The 23,458-nt window shown below is 40.8% G+C and overlaps 2 protein-coding genes across 8 annotated transcripts in view; one reads left to right on the top strand and one right to left on the bottom strand.

Moving 5' to 3' along the window:
* The window catches only part of LOC308091305 (C-myc promoter-binding protein-like), a 296,959-nt gene that overhangs the window by 195,333 nt on the left and 78,168 nt on the right, over positions 1-23,458 (bottom strand). For 5 of the 7 annotated variants that reach the window (XM_080436802.1, XM_080436800.1, XM_080436801.1 and 2 more), the window contains 3 exons: positions 22,049-22,211; positions 21,030-21,094; positions 16,074-20,535 (listed from right to left, as the gene is read on the bottom strand). In XM_080436802.1, coding sequence (XP_080292928.1) covers positions 20,399-20,535; positions 21,030-21,094; positions 22,049-22,211 — 365 coding nt within the window. In that variant the 3' untranslated portion in view covers positions 16,074-20,398. Of the gene's footprint in view, positions 1-16,073; positions 20,536-21,029; positions 21,095-22,048; positions 22,212-23,458 lie in introns of those variants that run through there. The other 2 variants (XR_013933693.1, XR_013933694.1) reach the window with 2 other exon arrangements.
* Positions 1,019-13,365, top strand: LOC308087769 (sodium/potassium/calcium exchanger 1-like; the record flags this gene model as incomplete). Its single annotated transcript, XM_080431926.1, has 10 exons — positions 1,019-1,963; positions 4,197-4,358; positions 4,619-4,721; positions 5,983-6,036; positions 6,207-6,257; positions 8,522-8,661; positions 10,180-10,458; positions 11,081-11,170; positions 11,491-11,657; positions 13,116-13,365. 10 exons carry the CDS (start codon positions 1,019-1,021, stop codon positions 13,363-13,365), a joined length of 2,241 nt encoding a protein of 746 aa, XP_080288052.1.

A 23,458-nucleotide genomic window follows, 5' to 3' on the forward strand; every position in this document is an offset into this window, starting at 1 on the left:
CTGATCAGAAACAACAATGGAGTCCACATTCATTGGCTGGAGATAATTATGGCTTTCGTTTGTCCTATCAATTTGCCATGTGAAGCAGCTCCGCCTGCTATAGGCTACTCGTCAAAGCAATTATTGTTCAACAGCCGCTTCAGTGCTCCGCGACAGGTCAGAGAAAATATTTTAATGTAGATGTAGGCTGGCTTTGTGTGAAAGAAAATGCTCGAGGCTTGCCTAATCCTCTTAACAAGACTCCAGGTATTATGCTGAGCCGTAACCCGTAACTACCAAAAACTGGAGTCAGCATCTCTCTGTCCAAGTGCACAGCTGGAGGGACCTCCACAGCACTGCCTTCCAAACCTCCTGCACGAGGTAAGACTCAATATTCATCTAACAATACAGAAATAGGTTTGCAGTCTGGTTGACCTTGCACGTTGTCCTCATCATTTCTTCCTGTCCTCAAGAAGTCAAAGTGATTTAATGCTTTTTTGTGCACGTTTGTATCAACGCATTATAATTGACCAATTTATTTCAAATGCACCTAGGCTACACAGTTACCATGATATTATACGGATATTTTCCTGTTGCATGGTGCCCTACCTTTCTATGGACGCATGTCTTTGAGGACCAATAGCCTCTGATTGTAGCCATAGTAACAGGTGGCTGCCTGTATCCCCATTATTATCCCCTCCCCTCTCTCCATCCCTTCTACAGTAACCTGACTAACCTCCGTTCTGTTTCTGTAACTAAGTACTAAGCAGGAGCAGCAAGTGAATCTATGATAGCCCTTCTAATGGGACATTTGAACGAAGAGTAATTTTAATGCCTCTCAGTTTTCCTATTTCCCATTCCCGCCATAGACTGAAGCTGGGACGGTAGCCCTCCATGCCAAATCTAAGAGACGAAACCCACTATGCGTTTCTCCTGCCAGGTCTGCTTTCTTGCCACATGATGGTGCTGGAACTATCAAAGTGTAAAAATGCGTCTGACATGATTTCCATTGGGAGTAGAGACTGCTAGGACAGCGAGCATGCATCGCCCTCAACGGAGGAGGCTGCAGCACCATCGAATTCTGTTCTTCGCCTCAAGTGTGGCGTTATGTTGCATCTACACACTGACGCTCAAGGTCAGGCTCTCGGAGCCACGGGCAGGGGCACCTGGCCTCCCTTCTGGATCGTGGGAGGGCAACGATGTTCTGAAGGTAGATGTACGGGAGTTAACGGGGCCAAACGCAACAGAGGAGGACGTCAGTTTACCTAAAAGCACCCAAGCTCCCATAGTAGTAATCGTCAACAGGACGTGTATTCAAGAGTGCGTCTATGTGGAGCCCGAAACGCCAAGACTTCTCCCAACAGAACCGCCAACATCGACCACAGTTTCCCCGCATCCCACCATCCACAGGAAGGCCGAGTACCCGGCGGACCTCTTCTCTGTTGAGCAGCGTCAAGAAGGCTGGGTGATCCTGCACATCGTCGGTATGGTCTACATGTTCGTGGCGCTGGCCATCGTCTGCGATGAATTCTTCGTGCCCTCCCTGGGGGTCATCACCCACAAGCTGGAGATATCCGATGACGTTGCCGGGGCCACCTTCATGGCGGCCGGAGGGTCTGCGCCCGAGCTCTTCACTTCCCTGATCGGCGTCTTCATCTCACACAGCAACGTGGGCATCGGCACCATCGTGGGCTCGGCCGTCTTCAACATCCTGTTCGTCATCGGCATGTGCGCCATCTTCTCCAGAGAGGTGCTGCGCCTGACCTGGTGGCCGCTGTTCCGCGACGTGTCCTTCTACATCCTGGACCTGGTGATGCTCATCGCCTTCTTCTTGGACAACACCATCGTGTGGTGGGAGAGCGTCATGCTGGTGCTGGGCTACGTCACCTATGTCACCTTCATGAAGCATAACATCCAGATCGAGCAGGCCGTCAAGACGCAGCTCAACAGGCACATGAGCATCGTCAAGGTTTGGTCTGAGAAGGTCAGTGATGCATGAGGACATTTGGGGGTCTTAGTTCTGTTGAGCACAGGGGGGGGGGGGGGGGAGTAATGTCTGAGACATTTTGGGGCTGACCTTTTTGGGTCAGGCAGTCAGTGTGCAACCACACAGGCAGGTCCTGACTCTTGACACAGCGTCATGGGTTCAGCAACTGACTTGTGCACAAGTCACGTCTTGTGTGCTCCACAGAGAGCAGATCTCCAGTAGCTTTTGCTTTTTAAAACGAGCTTGTGTGTCTTCTTAATTGATTCAGTGCTTGAACTAGTGTTGTTGGAATGGGCAGCATCTATGGCTGTGCTTCCTCTTGTTAGTAGGCTGCGGATGTGTAAAACTCCTGGCATGTGCATGCTGTGTAGATCACCTTCACTTATATCTTGCTTTTGTTTTGTCACTTTAGTTCTCTCTCTCTCTCTCTCTCTCTCTCTCTCTCTCTCTCTCTCTCTCTCTCTCTCTCTCACTCGTCCCGCGCAGTGCTGCAATCTCGCCGCTATCAACCGATATAGCAACAGCTGGACACTGACAAAAACATTATGTCCACAAAGCATTTGCTAACTAGGTTGTTTCTCATTTTTGTATCCACATTATTTTCTACCCTTTTGTCATTGCAGTGGAGACTATCTGCAACTCAAATACAGTGAAAGGAGGGGCAATGATTTGTCCATCTGAGCCCTTGAGCAGGTGATAGAGGGCCTTTATTTGTGTGGAATCCTTTGATGGTGAACAGAGGAGATCGCAGGTGTCGGACACAGCGTAACTGCGCCGAGGCACTAAGTTATGTAAACGTCACTGTCGTAGAACAGATAAGATTGTACGGATGTCTATTTTACAAAAGAGTAAGCTCTTTTTAACAGAGACTTTTTAACGGATGTTAGATTGCTTAGACCAGTAGTTCCGAACTGGCTTTGCATTAGACACAAGTTTTTTTTACATTTCAGTTGGGACCTGAAACAACACAATATTATGGGGTTCAAGTTGTTTGTTTCACCCTTGTCCGAAAGCTGTAGTTTTTTTTGACACTGGCCTAGACTATCCATTTTCAGTGCACCGTTCTGCAGCTGATACACAATGGCTTAGCATAATAATGGCATGCTAAATTAGGACACAGTATGCAGATTATTACCACCAGCATGTTGTGCAATTAGTCATACGCAGATCCTCACATCCTCCTGCAATAACACCTTGAGTGTGTGGAAGCATGGCTCCGCATAAAGCAGACTGCCTGATAGTCAATTAACTGTGGTCTCTATTACTAGAATATAAGTATCCTTCAAACCCTTCTTGCATGTTTGACTCTCATTTTATTTCATTTGAGCGAATTTAAATCATTGATTTGATTTGGGTTCTAATTATTTACATGCAGGACATGTTCTGATGTGATGAATAGGACATTTCTGCTTCCTAGTACAGGAGAGGTTAGAATGAGAAGACACATAGGATTTGAACCCATGATGTCACAAGTGGCTACAGTATGTACTGTAAGTATGCAGTTTGCATACTGGCTGATCCATCAGAACAGCGGTGGGCAACTTTGATGATGGAGAGGGCCACTATATTTCCACACTCGCTCCAGAGGGCCACATTGCATATACTGTCTATCCGTATTTTTACTTTTTTCGCCATTCTATGTCACACAGAAGTAGCAAAAAATAGCCGATCTACAAGCTCAAAACGCGTCGCAGTGCGACGCGTTTTGAGCTTGTAGATCTGCTATTTTTGCTATTTTTGAATTGGAATCCTGAAAAGGAACATTTTGATTTCATTTCAAATGCATTTAGTTATACTTATGTTAACTTTATGACCTTAAATACAAACACATTGAACATAAAAAAGACAATAGAATTTTAATACTAGTCATTAACCGAACCAAAATAAGTTTTACTCTTATGTACCTGTACACAAGATTTAACAATAAAGTACAACCTTGAACCTTGAACCTTAAGCTACTAATATAGACTGAAGTAATTAAAGCGGGTCATGTTTGCATGTTTGGAATTGTAAGTAACAGCTGAAATCAATAATATATCAGTATTCCGATATTAACCTGTGGGCCGCATTAAGTGAAGGTGGGGGCCGCATGTGGCCCCCGGGCCACCAGTTGCCCATGTATGCATCAGAACAACACGCATCTACTGTAACTTTGAGCTACTTGCTGTGTGTCAGCGTAACGTGTGCGTGCCGCTCAGTTATTAGAAGTATAACTCATAATTCCTTGCAGGACAGTGAAGTACCGCCCCCTCCGCCTCCACCTCCTCCTGCTCCTCCTCCCGCTCCTGAAGCTAAACCTGAATGGAAGGCTATACTGGAGCCAGCGTTGGCAGAGAGCAGCTCATGTAAACAGGTATTGGCAGGAGCCGAAGAGGACGGAGGACGATTCAGGGTACAAAACCAACATTTCACAAAGATTGTAATTATTTGATTGCCAGTAGTTTAGCAACAATAGATTTATGAACATGTATATTTTTTCCAATAAACAATACAACAAAAATACATACACATCTCATACACATCTGTATTCTGAAAGATAAGTCTCATTAATACCACTGTGTGGCAAATTATCAATTAAGCTTTGGGATTTCTGATTTGTTGTCTAAGGGCACGGGTTAAAACTAAACTCTATGTCTGTATGTCCATCTGTAGGTGCATCCTGTCCTACAGCGGTCGGGCAGCTCCCTCCACAACACCTCCTTGAGGAGTACCATCTTCCAGCTCATGATACACACCCTGGACCCACTAAGAGAAGGTACAGCTGCTGCTATTTCTACTTCTACTACTACTACATTACTTCTGCTACTTCTACTACTGCTTATTCTAAACTAACAATAATAACTATGATAACTTTATGTGTACAGGAAGAAAACAACAACCTTACATTGAAATAATTGTCTGAAAAGTGGCTGCAGTGCCCAGTGTATCACATGTTGAGATTGCTAAATTTACAGCAAGGCAGCAAGGTTTCTGAAGTAAGCTAAAATCTTTATTTATTTGTTTTTTTTATAGCTTTCTTAACACCGACAAAGTTGCATGTCTGTGAAAGTCTTTCAGGGAAGAAATAGTATGAAGGAAAAGCTCTGTTCTTGTGTAATTCAGTACTGTAAATGACACATATAACAATATTTAGCAGAAATATTGTTATATGTGTCAATTTCATGCTGCCCTAGAATTATGGCTGAAGGATCACCTGGTGCTTGGCTGGTCTCAACGCTGTGATCTTAGATCATTACAAAGCTCAAATGACCATCACCATTGGTTCGTTTAATAGAATAAATATTGTATTATCTTAAATCAGTTTGCTACAGTAGTTTGAATATATAATAGATATATTGCTCTTCCAACAAAATGATAATGCTGTCAATGTATACCATAGCATGCAGTATCATGGTGAATGTCCTTCAGTGTCCTCACGCTAGCTGACTCGTCCCCCTTTCAGCACCTCGCCTCCCCTCCAGCACTTGCATGGGCTGACCCTTAATCAGCTTTTCAATACACACTAAAGGGTGACTGGACAAGAGCCAGTCTACTGTTAGAACAATCTCTTCATGATTACAGGACAGTCTCTCTGACATTGGTGGTTATTGAGCAGCAGTGACTCAGGAGTTAGAGTGGCCGTCTGGGAATTGCTTTCGGTGTGTGAATGTGTGTGTGATTGGGGTGAATGTGAAATACGTTGTGAAAAGCTCTTTGGAGAAAGGTGCTATATAAATGCAGGCAAGGTTGAAGAAGAGAGCTGGCAAGATTACGATGGACCTCACCACACAATACAGCCAAACTGCCCTGAACAATGGAGCCTCTGGTCAATGGTATATTGAACAGGGCTGAAAAGGTAGAAATTCCAAGGGCTCTTGGTGCGCTCAAAAACTGCATGATTCATGGATACAATGTTTTCTTTTCCAATTGTCCAATTTTTTCTTGTCCAATTGTCCAATTGTCCCCAAAAATGAGAGGTCAAGGCAATCCTTTGACTAGACAAACTCGAGCACATTTTCTTGTCATTTCCACTCTAGATACAGCCTTTAGAGGGGGCTGTGAAAGGCCTGGCCCTAGGAGAGCCACACGAGGTAAGAGGGTCAGCGAAATGGCACCTCACTGTCACTTGTTCTTGTGGTGGACTCACTCTTATTACAATTGGCCACAGCATAGAAGCATATGGTCATAGAATACATATCATTGTAAGTGTAAATATTATATAATCCCAGTTGTAACTTTTCTGTGCATCTCTGCCAATCAGAAACATCCTTTAATGGTGATGTCAGAGATGAGGTGTCAGTACAGAGGAAAGGTAAGATGAATATTGTGGACATGTACCTGCACCTGTGCATTGGTGGAAAGTAACTAAGTACATTTACTTAAGAACTGTACTTAAAGGTAGGGTAAGTGATATTTTTTGGTTAAAACAAAAAGTATTTTGTTAAAAGGTTAAAATACCATATTCTGATAGTAATCATTGCTATAGAGTGTTTTTTCAGTAACAGATGTCTCCCTGTCTCTCCAGCTCTTTAATAAACAGAAAATACATTTTTCGGTAGGTGTCAAAATCTCAGCCAATCAGGAGAAAGTACCAATTTTTAAGCTTAATTTGTATAGTGTTCCAGTTCCAATTTTGCCTGCTCATTTCTTAGTGTCATCACTTCCAATTTCACTTGTTTAATCTGTATCCTGATTGAGTTCTCTGTCCTGGTTGGATAAAATTGGAAATGAAACTGAAACTGAAACGAAAATGCATTTTCTCCAGAGGTGGAGAGACAAGGAGACTCCTAATACTGAACAAACACTCTATAGCAATGAGTACTATCAGAATATAGAGCTATTTAACAATTATTTTAACCAACGCAAATCACTTACCCTACCTTTAAGTACAATTTTGAGGTATTTGTACTTTGTACTTTTTTTTGTACTTTTTGCAAATATTGTACTTTTACTCCACTACAATTATTTGAAAACTTTAGTTACTAGTTACTTTTCAGATATAAATTATGATATTATGAAGCATATACATTAACCACTTTAGCTCTATTTTATACCTGGGCTATTTGAAAATAGCCGATCTACAAGCTCACAACGCGTCGCATCGCGACACGTTGTGAGCTTGTAGATCTGCTATTTTCAAACATTTTAGTACTTTTACTTTTGGTACTTTAAGTACATTTTGATGCCAATACTTTGGTACTTTTACTCAAGTACATTTTTTATTCCGGACTTTCACTTGTAACAGAGTATTTCCACATTGCAGTATTGGTACTTTTACTTACTGTAAGTAAAACATTTGAGTACTTTTTCCACCACTGCACCTGTGTCTCCCCTTGCATTGCTTGTGTCCCACGGTGAATTTACTGACCGCCACATTTGTTGATTAGAGATTTGTGCGGTGGCTGGCCTGGTGTCATAGTGACGTGAAGCTCTCATGTATATTTGTTTGTGATGTGGCTTGCATGGTTGCACAGAGGCAGCGCTGTATATGTCCTAAACTGTAGAGTAACCGTCTCGGTTTATAAACGAGAAACACACTTACAGAAAGGTTACATCAGAGAGCTCCTTCTCTCGCTTGCAGTGAGGAATAAAGTGAAGCCACTGAACTCACCCATCAGAGGGAAATTAGAGAACACGTCACGGAATCATCAATCGAAAGGTGAGTTTGTACCGTATGCTGAGGTGCAACCCTGGCCCTCTGCTAAGAATTTGCATGCTTCATCATTTACGGCCATTGTTTAAAAACAGGAAAACATATTTTCATTTTTTTTAATGCAATGTATACAGGGTTTTGTTTTGCTAAAAACAGGAAAACATATTTGCATATTTTTAACATGCAGTGTATATAGGGTTTTGTTTTGTTAATAAGAATAAAAAAACAAGTTGAATTCAAGTCAGAGATGTAGATGTGTGCCAGACCTGAGTTATTCTTGGTTGTGCATCGTGTCCCACTACGACGCGTCATGAGCTTGTAGATCTGCTCGTTTAGTTGCACGACACGGCGCACGACCAAGTATAAATCCGATTGTTGTGATTGATGTCATCAGAGAGATATCTGAGGGCTGGAGAGGATGTACTTCACAATCAGAGGCCCCTCAGTGTGTGCCACTGTGTGCAGACAGAGTAATGAGGTGCTTCAGCGTTGGGCCTGATTATGTTTTGTCGCACACTGGGGGCACAGGGAGTCTGGAGTGGCCTCCAGTATAGCCCATCTCAATCAGTCCCAGGATTACCATGTAGATGGGAAACGATGGTTTTGTCTGAGAGCCTGAGTGTCTGAGTGTCTGAGTGTGTGTGTGTGTGTGTGTGTGTGTGTGTGTGTGTGTGTGTGTGTGTGTGTGTGTGTGTGTGTGTGTGTGTGTGTGTGTGTGTGTGTGTGTGTGCATGCGTGCGTGCGTGCGTGCATGTGTCATGCATATGCATAAGAGTGTGTGTGCTCTAATACCATGTAGTAGTACATGACACTGGCGGTTATTACAGGCCATAAATAAAATTGTATCTGCAACTAAGTGTTTATTTCCATGAAAAATATGAGTGTAAAAAGAATAATTTGTGTCATCTGCTTTTTCCATTCAGCAAGTACCCTCAAGCCAGCGCCCAAAGCAGAACATGCCAACGCTGTCAGCGGACAAGCGGGTACTGAGCCCTCAACCTCACAGGACCTCAAAATTGAAGACATGGCTGAGAAAAGCCCAGAGCAGCCAGACGCAACCAAGGTAAACCGAGACGTAAGTAAGTACCGTAGCCATGGCAACCAACGCTTCCTGAGCCATGTGGCCCCATAGTTCAGGGGCCTACCTCCTGTTTCCGTAACGTGAGGCAGCTTGATGAAAGTACATTATGATGCTAGTATGTCGCATGCAGGGACTTGCCTAACTACCTATCCAACCCTTGATACTGACTGATTTAATGGTCTTCGGTATGACTCGGCCGGGGATTGAACCCGACCTCCTCCCAGTCTCAAGGCGGACACTCAAACCAGAAGGCCACCGAGCTGGTTTCACATAATCATTTTATATTTTCTTGTAGGCCTAACCCGCTTATAGAGACCTGGCACCTACTAGCATGAATCAACTCTCTGCAGCCAGATGAAATCATCATTTCGTGAAAGATTATAGAGCTTGAATATGGCCAGTTGTCAGAAAAGGTGATCACTTATGGTGGGCCAGAAGACTGTATGGGCATTTTCATTTGCTATACAGGGCACAATTTACTATTACAAAAAAGCAAACATACAGAAGCGCAAGTAGACAAATATATTAATAAAATAAATGATTTGGTAGTTACTTTGTAATGATTGCACACAACCCTTTCCACAGGTTTCTACTATATTATATTATGTACTATTCAAATAGGTCTGATTGTGCTGCTTTTCAGCAGTCATTCCTGATTTTTTTTTGCTATAGACTGCGTCACACTAATGGCCACCAAAACCTTCCATTTGTGTTCTTGCCATGGCCTTGTCAACTCATGTGCTTCATACGCTAATCCACTACTTGTGCATCATTTCTTGTTGGAGTTCTGCTTGTCACTTCATTGTAGGCAGTGTGATTAAAGTAAACATAAGCAGAAGATCAATCTGGTGCGTCTTTGTATATGAATATTTTCCATCTTTTTTGCCATCTCAACACGTCATCTTCGATCAAAGTAGATAAGGGTCTAAGTAGGGCTTCTTCGGGAAAAATGATTTTTTTTTTCAATTAATGCATCCTTCCTTCTATGGCTGGGTGAGATAATAAATAAATAAAATGTGTCCTTCCCCTTTCCTTCATTTCTCCTGCTGTTCACCTCTTCACTAGGCAGTGGTGTAAAGTAACTAAGTACATTTACTCACTACATCTCAGAGGCAAATATACTACTTTTACTCCACTACAATCATTTGACAACTTTAGTTACTAGTTACTTTTCGGATATAAATTATGATATTATGAAACATTAACCACTTTAGCCCTTTTTTATACCTAGGCTATTTGAAAATAGCCGATCTACAAGCTCACAACACGTCGCGATGCGACACGTTGTGAGCTTGTAGATCTGCTATTTTCAAACATTTTAGTAGTTTTACTTTTGGTACTTTAAGTACATTTTGATACCAATACTTTTGTACTTTTACTCAAGTAAATTTTTAATTACGGACTTTTACTTGTAACGGAGTACTGTACTTCTACATTGCAGTATTGATACTTTTACTTAAGTAAAACATTTGAGTACTTTTTCCACCACTGTGTCACCAGGAGGGGGAGGAGGGAGGAGAAGGAATGACCGGAGCATATGGCTCGGGAAGCAGTGACAATGATGGGAGCAGTGATGAGGACGAGAGCAGCGAGGAAGAGGAGGATGCCGCTGATGATTCTGACGATAAAGAGGAAGGACAAGGAGACAGGGAGGAGGAGGAGACGGAGGAGCCTCTGTCTTTGGAGTGGCCTGAGGGCAGACTCAAGCAGGCCACCTATCTCATTCTGCTCCCTATAGTGTTCCCACTGTGGCTCACCGTGCCTGATGTCCGCAACCCGGTGAGTAGAAATGCTGTACATACGACCCATTCAAACCGGGGACGCATCTGTGTCACTTTAGATTTCTTTTGGCTAATCAAAAATAGCAGATATGCAAGCTCATAGCGCGGCACCGAGTGCCGCGCTATGAGCTTGTAGATCTGCTATTTTGAAAAAAGAGACCATGAACATGTGTGCAAATCTTTGAATATATATACTGTACATTTTTAACTAAAATCTTTGCTTCTGGGGGGGTCCCTGGTATAAAATCGACCAGTTCCATGTACTTTCAGAGATAGGTAAGGATCCATTTGGAACCCCCTCAAGGAACCCAGAGGTTCCCTGGACCCCACTTTGAGAACCCCTGCTATAGAATAACATTAAACTTTTATCCCTACAGGGATCATTTAGCCATTACAGCAGCCAAGTAGTAGAACAGTGATACAGAGTAAAGATGAGATATAGGAAATAAATTGTAAAGTAAATCATGTACTGTATACAGATTACAGAAGGAATCTATGGCATCATGCAATAGATTGACTTTAAGATAATTTAGGATAGACCCTCATTTACAGGTACTGAGCTAAACCAGAAAGCACATATTGAATGTATATATTATGTTCGCCTGTCTTATGGTCTCTAGGCTTCTACAAAGTACTTTGCCATTACGTTCATCGGCTCCATTGTGTGGATCGCAATATTCTCCTATCTGATGGTTTGGTGGGCCCATCAGGTCAGTTGGTACTTCACACTTCTGTAAGCTAACAGAATGATATGGCTAGGAAAGTATATTATGTATTTATGTATTTCATTTCAATGTAACAGCTACAGTATAGTGTTATGATTCTCAGTATAATAACTTAAGAATACGAACTCTTCCACAAGCACGTAATTTTTTGTAACTCTAAATCCCATAGACTTTTTGTCAAGGTAACCAGGAAGATGCTAACTTTCTCCTTTCACCCACAAAAACACATCATACTGTACCTGGACTGCTGTATTAACACTCAGGTTTTTTTCAGTGTGGTTAATCTCACTGTTTGTGGCTTGTAGGTGGGTGAGACAATAGGCATCTCAGAGGAGATCATGGGTCTGACCATACTGGCTGCAGGAACATCCATTCCTGACCTCATCACCAGCGTGATTGTTGCCCGGAAAGGGATGGGTGACATGGCTGTGTCCAGCTCTGTAGGGAGTAACATTTTTGACATCACCATTGGGTAAATTACTTCATCCATCATCCAGATTAACCACATTCAACATGGTGTCCCTATTTTGGGCATGTCATTCTAGGCAAAAATGTAATTCTTTTTCAAAAGAATTACATTATAAAAACAAAAAAAATAGCAGATCTACAAGCTCACAACACATTGCATTGCAACATGCTGTGAGCTTGTAGATCAGCTATTTTCGTTATTCATATTACTGTATGACAAAATATATGTATATAAGCAGTTCACTTAGGTTGATTGAGTATGACAGTGAATCATTGCTCAAGCACACTTTTCTAGAGTGGGACAGTCATGCGAACCACTAGGCCAACCTGCAATGGACTGTTCATATCGGATTCTCTATTCAGGATCGTTGGGTTTTCACATGAATGAAAAGAGGTCGTGGCTCAGTGAGTTGGTTTAACTACCTCTCTCATAATAGTCTCAGTCACAATTTAATTAAAGATTTATTTTAGGCAATTTCTTCTCAGTTATTGAGTAGAAATGGCCTTTTTAATATAACCTTTAGCACCCCATCTTAAATCCAATTTCCTTAAAGTGAGGATTTGAAGATAATACATGCACAGCCAATTGCTCTCTTTTATTTAATTAATCTTGTATTATTATCCAGTGAATTATTTCATACTTTAAAGGGACAGTTCACCCAAAAAAATACTTCTTTCTATTGATTAGTCAACCCATGGAGACTAGGGTCTCATAGATATTATTTTGTTTTTGTCGCATTCCTAAGCCAATAATTTGATGACCAGCGGACCGGTACAATATATTCATGAAGTCTTCCCTTTAATGTATGTAACATGCAACACTGTGTTGATCTAACCTGACCCTGAGGGAACCCCATACAAGATTTGTGTTGTTAAGATTCAAAAATATAGATATAAAAAAAGGCTCACATGACACAAAATGTGAATGCCAGAGCATTAGCCAGCGAATCAACGGCAGGAACAGAATGTCAATTTGCCACAGGTGTCAGCCCATTTGACAGGCTTCAGCCTCTCCGCCTCAGAACAAAGGCAATACAGAATAATACCAAAAATACAAATACTAAATAATACAATGCCAAATAGTATAGATACAGAAATAAACAAATGCAGAATAAAATACGGCCGTAACACCAATCTTTTCTGGATATGGGCATGGGCATACTGCATGAACATCTCAAAAGCCCTCACTGCCCGCCTTTCTGACCAGTGGTCAGCGGCGTGCATTTTCAGAGCATGTTTATTTTAATGATCAATCAATCCATTGTGTTCCAGCTTGGATCAGTGGAAATAACATAGTATACTTTTAAGTTCCTACATTTATGGGTATCACAATGAAAACTCATTTTCAATGAAAACAAGGTGTCAAAGAAAAAATACCATGACGTTTGTGTTTTTACATCGCCTGTGTGGCTTTTCACCCTGCTCCTCTCTTCCATCATGTCTGTCCTGTCACTGTTCATAGTCTGCCAGTTCCGTGGCTCATGTACTCGCTGCTCAACGGCGGCGAGTCCATCACCGTCAGCTCCAACGGCCTGTTCTGCGCCATCGTGCTCCTCTTCCTCATGCTCCTCTTCGTCATCGTGTCCATCGCTGTCTGCCGCTGGAGGATGAGCCGCCTGCTGGGGTTCACCATGTTCCTGCTCTACTTTGTGTTCCTGGTCCTCAGCGTCCTGCTGGAGGACAGAGTGCTCACCTGTCCCATCTCCATTTAAGGAGGGGTGAGGACATCCAAAGGACAAAAAGGAAAAACAGCGCCCTCTGCTGTTATTTTTTTTACCTTTGATTTGAATCTGTTCTTGAGAGATTAACCAAGCTGGAAAGAACACATACTTGCAACATGTCATGTGTCTTTAAAAAAAAAGGAACTTACGCACTATAGAGCATTGGTTCTCAAACGTGAATGTTTGAGAACCCCATAACTCTGAGATGGTACAAATGGAACCAATTGGACCCTTATTATGAGTCCATTTGGTTCCATTTGTACACTCTCAAGAGTTAGAGACAATAGGGCTGGCAAGGCTGGTGTCACTCCACGGCTGCGGCTAGCCCCGCCCCCGGTCGGTGGGGTCAACATCTCCCTTCACTCTGAGGTTCGCTAATAGTAGCCTGCTAGTTGGTGCTCTTTCAGCAGTGTTTCGCCAAAATGGGAATGAATTGTTGTATGAAAACTGTTCCACGGCTTCTCACCATCGACGAGTTGAGAATAAAGGGGCTAAAATGGACAACGGACTAACTTTTCACCGCATTCCCAAATGGAAGCCAGCCAGGTCTCCCGATGTAACAAAGAGACGATGCATGGCTTGGTTGTCATTGATTGATTGAATATTTTATTAGGCAAAAAATGTAAAACAGCACAGTTACATTTAAAATACTTTGTCTAACAGGTCCGTTCATAAAAGTCCTTGCGGACTTTTATGTTTCCAATGAGGGCCTAAGTCACACCTCAGGATCCATGTAGAGAGAGTTATAGGCACTATACGCAACAAGTACCATATATTAAATGGTAGGGTACCCATCACTCTGATGCATACACCTAGCCTGGTTCCAAACAGGCTGATAATCAGGCTAGCATAAACCAGGAGTGGGCAGGACATGACAATCCTTGACAAAGTTGTCTGAGCGTCTGAAACTATTTTTAACAGTACCCTTCTGCATAGTAAAAGCAGACATGAGGTTATGCTCTGTAGATACATTATCTGTTCCCTTTTTATGTACATAGTAACCTGTACATGTTTTCAAATAAAATACATAGTCTTTCTACATAAAATGATTATATGCAAATAGAACCGCATTCTTTCACATGGCTAAAATGCATAGGCCATTATATTATTATGCAGTGCTTTCATTCAATGCAAATATAACCGAATCCTGATGATGATGATGGCTCAAGTCACCAGTTGCCTGACCTGTTAATGATCACATTATAATATGGATGGGCAGAGACCATTTACTCCTCTTTGAGCCTGATGAGGTTCCTTTTTTATACACATAGTATCCTGTAAATGTACCTTGTTTTCAAATAAAAGACACCTTCATGTGACGTTGACTTACAGTGGTTACTTTGTAGATTTAGATTATTATTACAAAACATACAGTAACCACTTCAGCCCATACATTTCGGCCATTTGAAAATAGCCGATCTACAAGCATTGTGAGCTTGTAGATCTGCTATTTTCAAATTATTATACATTTTTTACATTTGAAAGTGTGTTTTTGCAGTTGGCTTTTAACATTGTTGATGTCATTCTTTGTATGTGCCGCTGTGTGTACAAGCTATATAGTAGTGTACCCTGTTGGATGGGTCTGTAGACTGGTAGTGACCCAACCAACATGGTGAATCTTGGCCACGCCCCCCAAATCACTCCCCCACCCAAGCGAACTTTGCCAGCCCTATTGAAAGGGCTCTATCTTGTGCGCCGCCTTACCCCTTATCCCTAAACCTTTGTGCCATTTTTTACTAGTTTGAAGAACATTTTACAATTGCTCAAATAGCCGATCTACAAGCTCACAGCGTGTCGATGTAGATCTAGGCTAGTTGAACTGTTTATTTTAAAATGTTTTTCAAAACTGTAAAATATGGCTAATAAGTTTAGGCATAAGGGGTAAGGCATCCCCTCAAGGAACACATACATTTTTGACAATGGATGCCAGGGTCCCAAGGGACAAATCGCTGACTGCCCATTTAGCCAATGGATCAAATTAAAAGGGCTTTATTTGAGTGTTTCTTTCCATTTAATATTGAGTTTCATTTTTTGTTTTCATCTCAGATTTTGTACTCACAAATATGATAGGCAATTGCAAGAAAATCCCCCAACAGAATTCTGAGATATAAGTCGCAATTGTGAGAAAGGAAAATCTCATAATTCAGAAGTATGAAGTCTGAATTGGGAGAAAAACTATTTTCTATTTTTTTCAGTGGTCTAAATAAGCTTCCATATATTGTGACGTGAGTAAGGGGGGTTAATGTCCATTTCAACACAAAAGGCACATGTTTAGTGTGGTAGAATAAGCGCCTATTGGGATGCAACTCTAATTTTAAGTATTTTCATAGGCCTTAGTGTGGAGAATCTGTATTCATGCAAACTCATTTGTCCATGTTCAGTATGTTAAATGCATAAGTGAAGAGACTACAGTGGTTTGTGTCCGTCTGTCAAGTTAAGGTGTATCCATAGTGTCTAGCTTTGAGAGAAAATATTAATGTTTTAAGAATCGTCAATGTCATGTCACATTTTTTATTGTACATTTGTTGTGGGTGTGTTATCAGGTTGGATGCAAAAAATATTGATGTATATTCAATGGGCTATCTTGAACAAAACAAAATCCATGCTGCAATTAAATTATTTTTTTAAACAGTGAATTGCGTATGTGTATTATTGTGAAAAGGTGTGACGTGAATTTTCTTGGCTCAATGAAGACAGAGTCACAGTATAAGTGAATTTATTTACAGTTACAAGGCCTGGAAGGCCAATATACAGTATACCTTCACCTGATGCAAACTACCTTTGTACAATGTGTAAATAAACCATTACAAAATGGGCTCTCTACAAAGGGCAGATTAAAATATACATGAATGTACAGAAAGTAAAATCATTATTCATTTGTACAATGTATTTTTTCTTTTGTACACAAATTCACACCATGATCTTTTTTAGCTCAGTGTGTCTGTATTCCTCATCTATCGCTGGGAAAACTTTAGCCTTTTGGATAAAAAAACGTTTTTTAAAAGTCACTTGTAAAGTCCTGTGGTGGGCCTTCTTATGTCTTCCAAACTATCTATGCAGCTGGCATTCATTAGGGCAGTGGTTACAAACTCTAGTCTTTAGTCAACCCAGGATACAGCTGGTTTTCATTTTGCCATTCTATTCAGGGGACTAATTCACACCTGAGACACCAGGTGGATGCAAATAACTTCCTGGTATTGAAAAAAAAAACATCAATCATTAATCTAGGTTAGCTATTCTAAAATCTCTCTCAACTTTGGGCTTTCATCATTTAAGGACACAGCAGTGGAAAATCTAAAGGCCCAATCCAGAATGTATTTGGTTACAGTATATGAATGAATTGCAGTTTTATACCATATGACTTTTGTAAATAACCTTTATGCACCTTTCACAACCTGTTCGTTGAAATGCATGTTTTACATCAGTGTTAAACACCGCCTTTTTACCGTGGATTAAAAAGGTAAAGACTCATGCTTCACTCTGACATGTTGCTAAAGCCCAGACAAGTTGCAATTGGCATAAAATGTAGGTAAATAAGTCATGGGGAACATGGGAATGGCAATTATTATGGTGACAATGAATGAAAATATTGGTGTAGTCTTGTGTTAAAGCATTTAACGACACATACATGCATGCATCACATGCATACATGTGCAGTCAGCAAAATGCAATGATAATGATTATGTAGACGTTGTCTAAATCAGTGACTTGATTGTATAAGAAACAATTCCAAGCATTTTCCTCGATGACCGACGTTTGAAGTATTTCAGCTCTCCACTTATGTTATGTTGATGACACAATCAAATCAATCAGAGTATCATCTCAGAAGCACGTCTCTAAAGAAAAACACCTGCTAAGATTCTAACTGGTACCATTCATAAGATAAAATGCCACATTCTGACTGCATTATCACTGAGGTACTCGGCGACTCAATAATCATCACTTTCATCACAGGTTCACTGCATGTACTGCTCAACATTCTGTTAACATTCTGTTATGCTGTCGTATCAACAGGCATACCCTTTAACCCTTTGCATTGTAAGTTTAACATTCTGAATGGCTATTGGTATGAATGTAAATGTCCACTCCATCAACTCCGTCATACATCAACACTATGTAATGCTCTAAAAGAAACGTTGTCTTACACCAGGGTTGTGGACAAAAACCATACATTAACATCGGTTATTCTCTTTCTCAGTCAACAGTGTTGCCGTAATATTATAAGTATGCCTATCCCTTAGATCAGAGAGGTGACTCCACAACTGGTTGCCAGATGTTCTGATAGGGTGTCTGTCAGGCAAGGAACATTTTTGGAAGTATTGTGTTAAACTGCACTGGAGTTCTCACACTTTGGGTAAGTTGGCGGCCCCCAAGTCGCAACAAGAGGTTAAGTGTTTTGATACTCGCACCACTGCTCGTACCTGACCACTGAATGGACAGCATTTTAATTGATGTGATGGCATGATCTTAAAACGTGATAAAACACTATTTTCTGTTCTGCTTAAAAGTCTTATACAGTGCAGCTTTAACAAAATACTGGGCTCTTGATTTCATGGTCAATATAAAATTTGGATCTCAGAGCAAAACCAGAAAATCAAAATACTGTCAAATGTCCTTGTCACAATGAACACACGCAATGTCCACCAGACTGAGAATTTCCCCCTCATTTGGATCAAGAAATATGATCCCATTTAAGCATTTCTGATCAATTCTAACAAATTGAATATACGACATCCTCAGCTTTTAGAAACAATCTAATTTGTGTCACAACCTTGAACTGACGTTTACCCTGGGTAAGGACTGAAAGGTTACTCAACTTATCCACCAAGCAGACTGTTTGTTTGTCTTTTAGAACTTTTTCCAAACAAACATTAACTAGCAATGTAGGTAGAACCGAGTAAGCGCAATACACTGTATTTTACTATGTCAATTCTCATGGTTGTGCATGTCCCCCACGACAGTGGTCATTTTCTCATCCCAAACGTACCTTCATGCTTAAGCACAAAGAGAGACATGACAACCATTAGTAACACTGATATTTGCAACCAACACGTACAACAACATGTTTCACTGGAGACCACAGAATTCCATAATTGTAAATGTGAAGACATTAGAATATTTTCAAAAGAATTGTAAACATTAACAGAATTGACTTTTTCTTAATGTAACGGACATCACTTCAGAAGTAAATTAAGTTAAAGGCTCAATTGTGGTTTGGACAGCATGTGTATAATACAATTTGACACAGACAAAATTATAGATAGTGTAAAAAATAAAAATAAATCTAATATTGTTTAAAAAACTGTGCCATTCTCGCCAACATTTTCTGAAAAAAATGCCAGAGAGAAATGGCCGATTGTAATTTACCAAGTGGTTGAGGGCCCTAAGACGACATACAGGAATGTGTTTCCTGTATGGCCATAAAATAGCAGCTCAGTGTTTTTGCAGAAGGCAGACGTTTCCCTTAATTTGAATGAAGAAAAAAAAAACACTCTATGGAGAATAGCATTTTCCTCTGCATGTGAAACTCCTGTCACTCACTGTCAGGTGAAAAGAAGGGAGACACACGTTTGTCTACACCAGTGATTCTTAACCTTGTGAATTTCAAGGACCCTCAGTTTGATATGCATTAAGCCACGGACCCCCATTTGATTTTTAAAGAAAAATGTATCTCTGGGACCCAATCTACACAGTAAAATATTCTGTGTTTATTTAAAGGATCTACACCATGAATTAAAAAATAAAATAATAATATCATATTGTTTATGTCCCTCAAACGTTTTTCAAAAGGTTTGAGCCTAAATCAAGCCTCAGATATACTCATTCCAACTAACTTCTCTCTGGCTCATAAAGCACTTTCACCTGCAATACCACATTGTCCTGATTTGCACGTGGCGCTGTTGAGCCAGTTTGTATGCATGTTATCTCCTGGTTCTGAGTGAAAAAAGTTAAATAAATAAAAAACGGAGGGATTGTACAGCTAGTGACGTCACTTTCGGGGCCAAATCAGTTTGGCCTGTTTTGAGACCAAAAAGCCTGTGTGCTCAAACTGGGGTATTTTTTTGGGATAGAAGAGAGGTAGGGGAGACCAAAAACACACACAAAAGAAGGAAAAGTTAAAATTCATGGTGTAGTCCCTTTAACTCTGAGAGTGCACAAAATCTACAAATGGAACCGTAAGGGTCCAACTGGTTGTAATTGTACACTCTCAAGAGTTACAGACCGGTAAGGGTCCATTTGAAACCCCTGGTGGTCTCCAGACCTGACGTTGAGAACCAGTGGTCTACACGTAAGGGGTCAGCAGTGACAGGAACTATGCACATCGGAAAACATTGGTAAACCGACTAAATTGGGATTTGAAAAAAAAAAGTCTCTGTGTGTGCACATCCCAAGTATGCAGAAATGCCACCAATAAACTCCACAATGACTCATCAGCCAGTGGAAATTAAGATACCATATCCAGACACATAAAGGGGAATAAATAAAGCTGACGTACTTTGTATAAATAGAATTCAAGTTAATTAAAATATTGCTAATATCATTCTTCATATATGTGACTATACAATATAAATGTTGCATTTAAAAAAAACTCTACTGTCGTGTGTATATATACAGTACTGTGGCTTTGTAAATAACAATTTCTACAAGACTTCAAATCAAAATAAAGTACCTTGCCATATGAAAGTGTGTATGTAACGTGCCGGATGAAAAAGTATGGATACCAGACTAGAGTGGTTATCATCCAAGTTATTAATGTGTTGAATTTGAAGGGAAACAAAACTCTACTGAGTGCAGCTACGTAGCATTAGCTCGTTTGGGACTGCTACGAGTGGCGTCTCTGCTAAATGTTTTCCAAAGGGTTACAGAGTTGACCAAGCATCTTGTGGTTTTATACCGGACATTCACAGTTTGAGAATTTTCCTGAGCTATGCTTTGAGACTGGGGTGGTGTGAGTGACCTGCGACCGTTCGTCGTGGCGGAGATGAGTGGTTATACAGATCGAGGCGACGTTTTTCTTCGCGTTTTAGAGGTACGGCTCTCCAAACGTCTTGCGACACTCCATGACCCCGGTGCCGGGAGGTCGATCACAGTTGTGGGTGAGTTTGACCAGTCCGGGGGTGAGACGGTCATACGCCACTTTGTACTCGCGGTCGAAAGCATCTGAGGAGAGAAGAGGGTTCACAGACTTTATGAAGCACTATTAACCCATTAAGACCTGAGGCCGATTCTACAAAATAGTGTCTTCTAAATCCCAACAGTTTTCTGAAAAACATATGTTTCTATGTCAGTGATTCTCAAACTTTTTCATGGCAAGGACCCCCAAAATTATATGTATTTGGCCACGGACCCCCATCTCAAAATATGTTGTTCCAGGGACCCCCAGAAGCAAAGATTTGAGTTAAAGATGTTTGCTTTAAAATAATATATATATTCAAAGATTTGCACACATTTTCACGATTTCTAAAAAATAGCAGATCTACTAGCTCGTAGCTATGAGCTTGTATATCTGCTATTTTTGCTCAAATAAAAAAGTGACACAGATGCGTTCCAGGTCTTAATGGGTTACAAATGACCTCACAAAGAGTAATGTGAACGGATTTAAAAAACAAAAAAAACACTAATTGTAACTTGGATAACATAAAAACTGAACCAACCGATGTCGATGTTGTCCTTTCCCAAAGCCACTAGCGACAGAAACAAGATGTCTCTGTATAAACTCCTGTGAAAGAAAAGGAAACGAGAATCAACAATTAACAAGTGGACCCCCAGTAGGATCCCTAAAGCTTGTAGTTGTTATTTTTAAGCATGCGCCCTCTTGCAAAATGATGACGTATCATGTCAGTAGCAAAAGTAATATAACTTCTAATGTAACTAGTTGATGTCAAGTAAAAAGTAATGTAATGTCATAACTTTTTAAATAAGTAACTAAGTAATGTAATATAATTACTTTTTAAATAAGTAACTAGTAACTTATTACTCTATAAGGGCAACCTGGCAAGTACTCTTCAAGGTTATGTTGGTCATAAATAATACAAAGTGCTATCTATGGGCCAAACTTTCATCTCTACTACCCCCCCCCCCCTTTTCTCCTCCTGCCACTCTGACCATGATTCAGAAGCAGTGTTGATTTCGTCGACTAAAACTATGACGAAAAATGTTTGTCGACTACTTTCTTTCACTGACAAAAACAAAATAAAAAATGATCTATGACGACTAAAACTAAGGCTAAATATATTGACAATGTCGTCAACAAATAAAATGTTAGGGAGGGACGAGTGGAGAAGAGATCCAGTAGAACTAAGACAAGTCATTTTATGTCTGGTTGCGCTCGGGTGATGACTGGAAAAATAGCAGATCTACAAGTTTGCAGGAGCTTGTAGATCGGCTATTTTCAGCATGCAACCAAGTGCAAAATCTGCCATTACGAAACCATCAAGGCACCGCCAAAATAAATTTTTGTCGACTAAATCAACTGTAGATTTAGTCGACTATAATCTTATGATATTTAGTCAACTAAAACTAGACAAAAACTAAAACATTTCAGATGACTAAAATATGACTAAAACTAAATGGAATTTTATTCAAAAGACTTATGACCAAAACTAAATCAAAATTTGCTGTCAAAATCAACCCTGTTCAGAAGAGGACACAGTGAGCACACTGATGCACTGACCTTTGTCTTTTGACACCCAGCGTTTGTCCCAGCAGGTGGAGGAGTTGTCCCATGGGTCGGATGACATCGTTTTTCTGGATGCTCCTCACCACGTCCTGCAGGAGCTCCTCGCTAAACGGTCTCTCCTCCTCCAGGACTTTTCGTGGCAGAGGGTAGCCCACATCTACACACACGCACAAACACACACACACACACACACACACGCACACGCACACACACACACACACACACACACACACACACACACAGTCTTAATGGTCTACGCAATGACTCCTGTGTATGATTCATTGACTAATGTTAGCTTGGTGCATTAAACTGATTAAACTAAATAGTTCAGCAGGTTATTCTGATAAGATATTGTGACATCCATCCATATGTGTCATCACTCAGTAATAGACAACACACAAAAAGGCATGTAGATGACACGTGAAGGAGTAGAGCCCAAACCATCTACGAGTCGGCCGATACTGATCTATCGGTATCGGTGTATGTTGTCCAATATGCGAGGTTATGAAAAAAAAAACTAAGAAAAATATATATTTCTAATTATTAAATTCCCAGTGAAGTTTACCATTTCAGTGCATGTCATTTTGGACAATAAAGTTTATTGTCAATCTGTAAAATCTCCAATTACAGTTTGAGGGATCATTGTAAAAATTAATGATCTCGGCCGATTCATCGGTCACTTATTTGTTTCCGTAATAGGTCAGGCTCTAGTAACAAGGCAGACATTTAAGAGAGAAACCCACCCTCAAATACAATACATGACTGTATTTGAGATCTGACGACACACAGATGCTTTTCAACCATGCTATGATATACTGTACACTACGTATATAGATATAAATGTATATACTGTACATACACCTACTGAAACAAGGCTAAGATTATAAAAGCCCCGCTTAGTGGCCCCTAGAGGTCATGCTGCTCCTAACACCCCAGGTAGAAGATATAATAGGAGATATAGCGAGAGAGAGCTTGTGTGTGTGTGTGTGTGTGTGTGTGTGTGTGTGTGTGTGTGTGTGTGTGTGTGTGTGTGTGTGTGTGTGTGTGTGTGTGTGTGTGTGTGTGTGTGTGTGTGTGTGTAGTAGGGTTCTTTTTTGCCTAATACATTTTTTGTATCTTTTGGCCTGACACTCCATCCTGACTGCCAGCCAGCCAGCGATCTGGCACGAAATCGCACAAGAAACTGTCCTGATATGTAGCATCAGCCATGGCATTGCAACATAGTCTGGAGACTGGAACTATACTATAACTTCCACATGCGCGCGCATACACACACACGCACGCACGCACGCACGCACGCACGCACGCACGCACGCACGCACGCACACACACACACACACACACACACACACACACACACACACACACACACACACACACACACACACACACACACACACACAC

The sequence above is a fragment of the Gymnoscopelus braueri genome (assembly GCF_963280865.1).
Source record: "Gymnoscopelus braueri genome assembly, chromosome: 1".
In the NCBI taxonomy this organism is placed as follows: Eukaryota; Metazoa; Chordata; class Actinopteri; order Myctophiformes; family Myctophidae; genus Gymnoscopelus; species Gymnoscopelus braueri.